Source organism: Centruroides sculpturatus, unplaced genomic scaffold, assembly GCF_000671375.1.
Source record: "Centruroides sculpturatus isolate CEXI.00-Female unplaced genomic scaffold, Cexi_2.0 scaffold85, whole genome shotgun sequence".
In the NCBI taxonomy this organism is placed as follows: domain Eukaryota; kingdom Metazoa; phylum Arthropoda; class Arachnida; order Scorpiones; family Buthidae; genus Centruroides; species Centruroides sculpturatus.
Genome location: NW_019384798.1, coordinates 1,351,456 through 1,362,982, shown reverse-complemented (window position 1 = coordinate 1,362,982; position 11,527 = coordinate 1,351,456). Strand labels below are relative to the sequence as shown.

At 32.0% G+C, this 11,527-nt stretch overlaps 1 protein-coding gene across 1 annotated transcript in view; it reads left to right on the top strand.

Moving 5' to 3' along the window:
- The first annotated feature begins 340 nt into the window (after positions 1-340).
- Positions 341-11,527, top strand: part of LOC111629476 (60S acidic ribosomal protein P1-like) — a 22,043-nt gene continuing 10,856 nt past the window's right edge. Inside the window, exons 1-2 of the mRNA XM_023373391.1 lie at positions 341-473; positions 876-934. Of these exons, the coding sequence (XP_023229159.1) occupies positions 464-473; positions 876-934 (69 nt within the window). The 5' untranslated portion in view covers positions 341-463. The remainder of the gene's footprint in view (positions 474-875; positions 935-11,527) is intronic.

Below are 11,527 nucleotides of genomic sequence, written 5' to 3'. Positions count from 1 at the left end.
ATTTGGTCCGTCCGGATACGTATGGCCCCGTCCCTCATCACCCGGCTGTGCCCCATTGTGGGCCTGGCCGAACCCATAATGGGCTTGCTTAAAGAGGCCCTCTTAGTTCTCACAGGGCGGAAAGAATAAAAAAGTAGCTCTCGCCCAATATGAAAGGGAGGCGAACCCGGTTCTCACACTTCCATACTAGATTACCGTAAGTACATTAAGTACAGTTCTAAAATCAGATTTTAGCTTGAAAAATTATTTCTGAACGAATGTGTGAAAGTATTTAAAATTCTACCGGCGATTTTGAATTTGTCGGGAAATTGGCTATTTTTTGGCGTATACCGCAAACATATACCGGTAAAAAAGTAAAGCATTTGGCATTTCACCGAACCTCGTGGAAGTGCATTGTTCTCCGGAGTGGAGCTAAGGCTGCGAGGCGACTTGCACTAGATTTTATTGGAAAAAATAAACAAACATGTCTTTAGGTGAATTATCGTGTGTTTANAAAGAGGCCCTCTTAGTTCTCACAGGGCGGAAAGAATAAAAAAGTAGCTCTCGCCCAATATGAAAGGAGGCGAACCCGGTTCTCACACTTCCATACTAGATTACCGTAAGTACATTAAGTACAGTTCTAAAATCAGATTTTAGCTTGAAAAATTATTTCTGAATGAATGTGTGAAAGTATTTAAAATTCTACCGGCGATTTTGAATTTGTCGGGAAATTGGCTATTTTTTGGCGTATACCGCAAACATATATCGGTAAATAAGTAAAGCATTTGGCATTTCACCGAACCTCGTGGAAGTGCATTGTTCTCCGGAGTGGAGCTAAGGCTGCGAGGCGACTTGCACTAGATTTTATTGGAAAAAATAAACAAACATGTCTTTAGGTGAATTATCGTGTGTTTACAGTACTCTAATATTGCAAGACGACAATGTTGACGTTACAGTAAGTTATAAAGTCATTTTTTGCTTAACAGTTGTATTTTTCGCTTGTTGATTTGATCTCGGATTTATATATGCTTTTCTCCAGTCATTTATACATTATAATATCTCTTATGTTTATGTAAATTCAATAAACATTTTGATTTATCGATTGGAAAATGTGTTGGAGGCGCCATCTTGGAATAGAAGTCATTTGCACGGAAAATTGAAAGATAATCACAGTTAAATTAATGGAATGAGTTGAAAATAGTTGACTGTTTCGAAAGTTAATTAGATTAAAATCAATTTAATAATTTGAGAGGCTTTATTTAGATTCGATTACTTCGGATTGAGGTGGATTGGATAATTCGGGTTTTACGGTAAAGTAATTGTTTATAAGCCATACATCATAACTGAAGTAAATTGCTTATAACGTTTAATGTTTTAAAGTTGCTGTTTTGAAGCTGTGCTTAGTAATTACAAACTTGCAATTATAAATAAGAGTACTCAAACAAAAAGTCAAAAGAACAGGAACTGTAAATTTGTAAATGACATTTGGCAAGATGTTATGAAATTTACCTGCACGGTTTCAAATGGCTCGAAAATAAATTTGCAGACGAAATATTTGAATGGTAACTTTGCGGTTTATTGTTACCTCTCCGAGAGATAGCTAAAATGTTTATACGACAAATGTGTTGTCGATATGAGGTCGGTACCGTACGTCGATATATACTTGATCCGGGCACGGCGGCGAAGAAAGAATAATAATTTGGGATTAGAGATGTTGCCGTAAAAGAAATCCAAATCTGTACGTGGCCCTTTGTAGGATGAGGCACCATTTACGGTATTTTTGCGGAATGACTGGTGTGCCGGTCTATTCGGGAAGACCGTGAAATTGGATATTTCCGTGTGGTAAGAGCCGGTGTGCTGGTTTAAGTGAAGTTATAGAATCCTCTCTACAGGGAGCATTAAAAAAACAAAGAGTTTTTATACTAAAACTGAAATGCGACATTACGTTAAAAGTTATGATTATATGTTTAATTTCTTCGTTTTGTCTTCTTCCTAACAAAGTAAAATACTCTTGGAATTTCAAAACGTCTTGTAAACCAGGGCTGTGGAGTTGGAGTCGTGGAGTTTTGGTGTTTTAGCCGGAGTCGTCAAAAAATTGCCGACTCCGACTCCTTTTTACTTCCCAACTTGTTATGTATATAAAATGGAAAAGTATTGGAATCGTGTCAAATTTTACCCTCCAGGTTTGTTTTTGCAAATCTATATGTTGGAGACCTTTTGAACCCCTCAAAAAAGTCAATAAAGGGGAAAAAATTCACGCGCGCATGTGTATCTAATTTAAGAAATTAAACAAATGTAATTTGTTTAATTTCTTTATTTTCTGTTTTGAGCTATAAAACAATATCTCAGAATGGGTAAAGTTTAAGAAATGAAATGTGGCACTGTGGCTTGCATATAAAGGAGCATTGATACTATTAAATTTTGGTTCTTAATTAAAGGTCGACAGGATGAAGACATAAAAGGGGTCATGTGTCATATCTCTTAATGAATATTTTACTCGTTATTAGCGTTCAAAATTTAAAAAACTAAAATAAAACTAGTCTCTACCCTCAAAGTAAGCTTTTTTTGTCATCTATAATAGTACAGTAAAACCCGTTAAGATGTTCTTGCCTAAGATTTTAGAATGTATATGGGGACACAATTTAGTTCAACCACTTTGACACTTAATAACTAACTCCTGTGTCCTTATCTGACTCCGATTCTGACCACAGAAATTATTAGGCTTCAAACAGGGTAAACAAAATTATGCCCCTCACACACAGTCTGACATCCACACATATAGAAAAAAAAACTCAAATCTTTTGCATATCTCAAAATTTCAAGGTGTGCTGAGTCCAAAAATGTAAAAATTTGGAAAGGGTCATTTTTTGGCCGAGCGCTACACTTGTATAACAACCGGAAAAGTAAAAATTATTGAATACATATTTATATATTACTTAGAGGAGTCTTTTAGTGTTGGAATAAAAAGTTTCTACATTCTATCTTTATTAGAACTCTATTTATTGAATCTTTTAATCTGAGATCATGTGATGACAGAACTTCCGGGTCTCTTTCGATAACAAGTCCTCCCTTAGTCGGAGTTGGTAGATTTTTACACGACTCCACAGCCCTGTTGTAAACGAAAACTCTCTTCCTGATTATGTCTGTCAAGTTCGATGTTGTTTTATTGTACTCTGAAGAATGTTTTCTTTAATGTTTAATTAACGACTAGTTTTGTTAGATCTGGTTAATTTTATATTTGTCAGTTTAACTGGCATGTTGGTCCACACTGTTATGTGATATGTGGGTTAAGTTACTTCCGATTTTTTTTCCTTGTAGTTTACAATATGTTAATGATAATTTTTTAAATCCACAAAATTTCATATATATATGTTTTGTAGTTTGCACACATTTGTTACAAATTTTATTTAACTTTCAATTTAATTGACATAAGGTCTTTATAAATCACGTAAATCAAAAAATTATTTTAATCCAATAATTAAAGCATTTAAGGAAAACATCTAGGATTTTAGTGTATTTCTACATTGCATATAGTTTTGTTAAGTGTGCACTTCTATAATATAACCCCTGCATAAGTTATGATCATGCATTAAATGTATATTTCATTCTTATTAAAATAACATTTTATGTATTATAATGATTCATTGACATTATATTGCCAACACGCTATTTTTGTTTAAATTTTCAGAAATAAACATTAAATTTTTGAAGTCAGTTGTGAAAACTAGACTATATGGTGGATAACTAGGTACAAAAATTTTTGAAGTGGTACTATTACTAAATCTAAAAACTATTGTATTTGCATTCCTACAGTGGTATACTATTTACAAAAATTTGCATGGCTTTGATACTGTAATAACAGGTCTTTGTTCATTTAAATTGCAGTCATTGTTAATAGATGACTGGAATTATTAGTATACTTTTGTCTGGTATGCCAGTTTGAACTATTTACAAGGGGTGCATATACTTTTTGTTTTGTATGGATCAATCTGTAAAATCAGATCAGTCCTTGTCACATGATACAGATAGCTTCTGTCATGGCAGAAAGTATACAAGTAGGATCGAAGATAGCAGCAAGTTCAGGAATCTTTTCAGAAATGTTATTGGAATTAGATTCAGAATCTGAAGAAGAAGAATTAATTTTGGTTAAATTAATTAATTAATTATTTAGCACAATATAAAAGTAAGGGTGGAGAAAAAGAGCATGGCCAAGAGGTCTTCATTCCCTGAACACTGGGAGTTCGATGGGCTTGTGCCTCGTTCGGACGTGGCGTTTTCCAGTTTTCTCCATGTCTGTAATGCCTAAATAGGGGCCAGTTTCCCTTAAAAAAACCTCCCAGAAGGCATCCCCCTAGGCAGATTGCCCAAGTGTTGCATTGAAGGATCTTGTTCCCATTTTATTACAATCAAAAGAAATATTATAGTAATAGGAAAATGAAGAAATTCACTGTCAGTTAACCAGCAACTTTTAATGTCACTGTGGCTGCTTACCAACCAAGAATCTTTCGGGGTACCAGTAAGCAAAACGATAGATTTTACTGATTGAGATAATTCTGTACTAAGTGTACTGTTGTTTTCACACACATTACAGAGGAGTTGGAGACATATTTGGAGTTTGTTGGAGGACTGCATGGATATGACTGATGAAAATTGTTAAGAGCTATGTTCTGAATACACAAAACCATAATATAAATTGTCCTTCAGCTCAGAAGGCAAGGAAAACTGCTCAGATGTTTGCTATGAAATATTAGTATTACTGGAGTTATTGGCTGTGTGGATGGGAAGCATATAGCAATCAAGACCCCTTTAGAGGAACTTGAAGCATATATAAATAGAAAGGGATTTCACTCCTTAGTTCTACAGGGAGTATGTGATGAGAAAATGTACTTTATTGATTGTTACATTGGTCTGTACAAGTTAGCTCTGTTCATGACTGCACAATATTTAAGCAATCTGAAGTGTATGCAGTGGTGATGGCTTTCCACATGTAGATTTTCATGTCATAGGAGATGGTGTGTACCAACTTTCAAAGCACTTAATAGTCCCCTACAGAGACAATGGTTTTTTTAACTTCTAAAATTATATTTAACAATTAAGTTTTCATCATGTCGACATGCTATTGAGAGAGCATATGTTCATCTAGTTTTTTTAGAATGCTGAAGTTTTTGGATATGTCTCGCATGGACTTAATGTAGAACTTATAGCTGTGCGTTTTGTACTTTACATAACATATGTGTTCTACAGAATGATGAATCAATATGGAGTAATGATGAAGAGAGAGTAGAAAATGGAGTGCAAATAACAGAAGTGGAAGAAAATGTGGCAGAGGAGACAACATATGAACAAGACTGAGAAATGGGATATTTAAAGAGAGAGCAGATAATGTTAGAAATAATGTCACAAGCAAACAGATACAGNTATGGAGTAATGATGAAGAGAGAGTAGAAAATGGAGTGCAAATAACAGAAGTGGAAGAAAATGTGGCAGAGGAGACAACATATGAACAAGACTGAGAAATGGGATATTTAAAGAGAGAGCAGATAATGTTAGAAATAATGTCACAAGCAAACAGATACAGGATAAATTAATCAGCTCCTCAATTCATATTTTTCTAAACTAAATTCATTAGTGAAATTATTTATATTAAAACCAATTAAACTAAATTATGTTGAATTTTTGTTTTTGTCTGAATCTGTTATGTTATAGCTCAAGAACTGTGTACAGGGTCTAATTAACAACTAGTTTTGTTAGATCTGGTTAATTTTATATTTGTCAGTTTAACTGGCATGTTGGTCCACACTGTTATGTGANAAATGTGGCAGAGGAGACAACATATGAACAAGACTGAGAAATGGGATATTTAAAGAGAGAGCAGATAATGTTAGAAATAATGTCACAAGCAAACAGATACAGGATAAATTAATCAGCTCCTCAATTCATATTTTTCTAAACTAAATTCATTAGTGAAATTGTTTATATTAAAACCAATTAAACTAAATTATGTTGAATTTTTGTTTTTGTCTGAATCTGTTATGTTATAGCTCAAGAACATTATAATTTCTCAATATAAGCAGGGGAAATTCATGAGAAGCTAATTGATACAGTGAAAATTGTTCTTGTCTCACTTGTACATCATTTCTTGATGTAGTATGTACTGTACCATAACTAATTGTGAAACATCATTTTATATGTACTCTTTCAAGCAAGCAAGATGCAATATATACATGGTTCCTACTCAAGTTTTTGTTTTAAATTCCATGACTCTCTGACCAACTTGTGCAAATTCCCTGACCTTCACAACCCTTACAGTACAGCAAATTTACAAAATAAAGCAGCAGTTGACCTACTATGCACAATAATTTATTCTGTTAATCCACAACCATAAAACTGTATGGTTTTTTTATTTATAAAACAAAATTATTATGACTGCAGCTATGGTATTATTTATAGCATACCTGATTTGATTGTAATTCAGGCAGAATATTTTAACTTCTTACCTGGCTCATTATATTGTACAAGTATATTATGAGAACTTGCATCATCATTATTGTATGCAGTTGTGTAATGTATATTGCCATCATGAGGCAAAACCATTTCTTCTCTTCTATTTTTTAACAATGTCTGAACATATTCTTCTGCAAAATTTTTATCTGGCAAAGCAAATAAGAGAACATATTAGTTTAGTTAAACATTTGTTAGTTAATAGTAGTTTCTCCTTGTTAGTTAACATATACTGAGTTTTAAAAATATTATATGTATATTATCTTTGAAACTCAGTGTATGTTAACTAACAAGGATCAATTAATTAAATTAAAATAATCCATTATTTCTCCAAATAATTTCTCTCTCGATATTAAAACTGCACTTACTACTAAACGACATACAGTGTTATGAATTATCATTTATTTGACAAAATTGTGCTCATTCATACGAATTTTTAAATAACATTTACTCTGTGAATAAAATTGTTATCCACAAAATAAAATTTAAATAAAAATTTCACAAAATGAAGAAAAAACCTGCAGTAAACGGGAAAGTGTATGCTATGATTCATTTTTGCTATACAATCTCGCAAAATTATTTCTTAATACTTACTTTTTTCATCTTAATTTATCGGATATTTTAATGAAGATTGTTTACTTACCATTTATAAGTGTAATTGTTGACAAGGAAACTTATTTAAAACGTATTTCTTCATTATTTACTGTAAGCTTAACTTCAACCATGGATGCAGCCATCTTTAATCTTTTGTCTGATCCAAACAATCCTACCCTCCATTAGGATTAGTTTGATCGTGATCCAGTTGATCCTAGATGGAATTTGTATGTGCAAATAGAGATTGATTGGATTGCATACTTCCTTTGTATACACAATTTGAACAATCAAAGTGATCTTGGATCAGTTTGATTCCAAAAGTATATGCACCCAAAGAGTTTGTGTCAACATAATCGAAGAAGAGTCATTTATTCAGATATCAAGTGTCTGGTGAATGCTTATCTCTTCGAAAAGAAATCTGAGGGAATATGCGGTAATGCTTTCTTTATATTGCATTACACACGATTCCTGCAACATTTGCATCATTAACGTATACATTGATTTGAATATTGCTTCAGATTTTAACAATAAACTTATTTTCAAAGTTAACTGTGGGTTCTTTTTGTAAATTAAGTAAATAAATTACTAATTTATTATTTTCTCCAAGTATTTAACTGTACCACAGAATTATCCAGAAACTTGAGAATCATTTATGTACAGTACATGCATATCTTGATTAACGAAGAGGATACATTCCACATAATTACTTTGTTTAGCAAAACACCTTTCTCAGAGGTAAAAATACTATGGCCATAATAGGGATACATTCTTACATAAAGAAAATGAAAGACTTTAAAAAAAGAAAAAGCTTTATTAAATAAAATGTTAATATCAAATTCTAAATAAATACAAAATCTGGACATTTTAAAATAGAAGCTAAATTTAATTGTTTACACTTTTTTTTCTCTTTAACAATTGCATGTACAGATTTATTGCAATTAACACTGATCACATAACAATAACACTTCTTAAATCTTGATCATTTTCAATGTCCTTCAAACACTTTTTTAAACTTTTGGTTTTAATACTTTTTTTAGACTTCTTTAATTCTTCAGTTTGTTAAATGTTTGTCTACTAGGACTAAGCTTATTAATAGGATGTATTGCACTGGTGTTATGGTTTTTTACAACTGAGGAAAAAACTTATTTAGAGGAACAAACAGTCTTTATTTTCACCTTGTATTATAGCCTTAAAAATGTAGACGATTTATTAGAGATTAAAAAATGATTAAATAATTATTAATAACAACAGGAAATTACTGTCATTAGATATAAAAAAAATGTATCCTAGTATAAAGAAAGAAGATATCAAAAATTCATTGTTAAGAATAAATGCACCAATTTGATAATTAAATTATGCTTATTGGTAATAGAAAATAATTATTTCCAGTTTGAAGTAAATTATTACATCCAAACTAATGAAATACCAATGGGAATGTGTATGGGTTTGAGATTAGCAGAAAAATATTTATGATACAGATTGATGAAAAGATTAGAAATATACATGGAATACAATTTTACAATAGGTATGTGGATGACTGTATTTGACAGTAAAAAAACAAATGAAGAATTAATATTAGAGCAAGTAAACCAAATTAAAGCAAATATCCAGTTTGATTTAGAAACAAAAACAAAATACAGTGGAACCTTGCTTAACAAGCATAATTTGTTCCAGAATTTTACTCATAATGCAAAACACTCATTAAGTGAAACCATTTTTTTCATATAAATTAATGTAAAATATGATAATGTGTTCGTGCCAAAAAAATACTCAAATGTTTTATGTATAATGATTATTCAAAGAAAATTATACAATATACATTGTTAAGGAGCGTGAATCATCATCTTTTCTTCTAGTTTGGAATGAACCAACCTGAATGCGAATTCGATTTGCAGAAAACAAAAAAAAAATCAGACAATATGTCTGATAAAGATGCCAAATGATATGCCAAATTCTTGGGCTATGTAAAGGCTATAATTAAATACTGTATTAGAAATTAATTAATTTGACTAGAGGTAGGCAGTTTTGTATTAAATTTAATAAATATAAATTCATTTTTAATTTAGACATTTCTGAAATTTAATTTGGAATTGGTCATTGAATTTCATATTAATATGAGACGACAGCATAACTGCCTACCACTAGTCAAATTAGTTAATTTATAATATTTTGGTATATTTATTATATAACATGTGATGGTTGTTAATGTTCATAATGTAATATGTGTGAACACAAGTTTGGAAAAATGTGTGATCACAAGCAAAACTAAGATGCTAGCAAAGCAAGTGCTAAACACAGACTGATGGAGCATATGCACAATTCAGGACTTTCCCTCTTCTCGTTATGTGAAACGTCCCTTGTTAAGCAATTCAATTTTTTGCAATTTGTTTTGCTTGTTACGCGAGGTTTCAGTGTAGTATTAATTATTTATACATAACGATCTAAAGAAAAGAAGACCAAGTAATATAGAAAAAATATGTAAAGCCTATGCCGATAACTAAAGTCTTTAATTATAAATCAAATGTACCTATAAGTATGAAATTCAATACAGTAATACCCCGAACTTACGCAATAGGTGGGACCGAGCGATAATTGTGTAAGTCGGGGTATAATTTTGCAATTTGTGTAAAATCCAAGTCGGATGTATGTAAGCTAATAAATGTTCTTGTTAATCTTATCACGTCTTTTGATTCATTCACGTTTACAAGAAATCATCACATAGTCTTTCAAGTCTCCATAGATATAACAAACACAGAAATAAATAACACAAAATAAATTGTAGCTATGTGTCGATTCCGCACGACACATCCAAACATGTAACCTGAACAATAGTGTGGGGGGAGTGAGTAATCAAGAGTTGCGTGGCACTCAAACAAAAGACGAATCGACGAGATTTGAAAATCACGTAACTCTGGGTTCGCATAAGTCGGGGTAGCGTAAGTCAAGGTATTACTGTATATTTAAAATGTATATTGATAAAATAAAAAATACGACAACTTAACCAGAAAATCAAGAAACCAAAATAGAACAAACAATAAAAATGTTTATATTAAATAATTATCTGAAAAACAGTCATCATCTGCATCCAATCAGTTGAGATAAGCCGTGGGTCAGGGGTTAATCTCCTACTGACCACTTAATCAGCAACAGGCTGATAAAACCTGATCTCGGAGTCTGTTGTATGGCTAGGAGGGCAAATCGAGTGGGTAGTGCGTCGGCAGGCGTCCTTAATTGACAGGAGACAGGGTTAAAACTAAACAAGCATTTATTATATAAGTAACTAAGCAGTACAAAAGGTTACAAGAAGTTGGCTACACCTAAGAAAAAATGCAAATAACATAAATACGCTTATGGCGATTACACAATTATCCTTTCTCTATAGGGTTTACTCTAACGACTATTCCTATATGTGTAGAGAGAGAGTTCACTGGTTCAAAATAATTACCTTCAAGTACTATATGTGGCGACGACAGCTCTTTATGCCAGGGTTGGGCTTGGTAGATGTCTTCTATTGATGTGGGAGACGTGAAATCACTATGACCCAATATAACCTCTGTGAGCGAACTCCCAAGCTTCTGGTGGTCTCCCTTTTTATATCCTTGTTGCGAGAGCTGACACGTCATCAACTGTTGGCGATGACGGTGCATTCTTCACACATAAGTGTAGACTTTCTCAGCTAGTCGTTACACAATTGGTGAAATCCGATCTAGTACAAATTCTTCAGGTTTTTTCCAAAGATAATTAACAGAAAATTTAGGTTTTTAAGAAGCCCAAAAAAATCCGTGAGCTCGCACATTTAACTATTAATATACAAAGAAGAGAACAATTTGATAAAGAAAAAAATTTTGTAAAATTAACATATATACCTAAATTATTTGAAAGGGTAAAAAACATTTTGTCTGGTATAATTCAGGGTGAAAATAAAGATTGTTTGTTCCTCTGAATAAGTTTTTTCCTTGGTTATGAAAAACCATAACACTAGTGCAATATGTCCTATTAATAACTTAGTCCTCATAGACAAACATTTAACAAATTGTAGAAAATAAGGACATAGAGGCATATAAATCAATTCTTTAATGTTGGTTTTTTTTTCTTTGTTATGAACAAGTTTTTTTAAACCTTCCACTGAAAAATCATCATCTTTTGCATTTAATAAATTTCTGACATCTTTTTTTGTCCACATTTTTGAAATATTGATTGAGCCATCTGGATCATTTCATTCTTAATTTATTGAATTTTATTTTCTTCTAGTTCAACTTATTCATCTCTGCATACCTTGTTTATTGCAGTACACCACACTGAAACACACCTTATGAAATTTAATCAATGACTAAATTACTCTGATGTGCGAAACTGTTTAAACAGACAGACCTGAAACTTGGAGTATGTGACGAGTTGATGTTGTTGGGCAGTCAGATGACTGAGCATTAACCTTCAAAGTTTAATGTTTTTA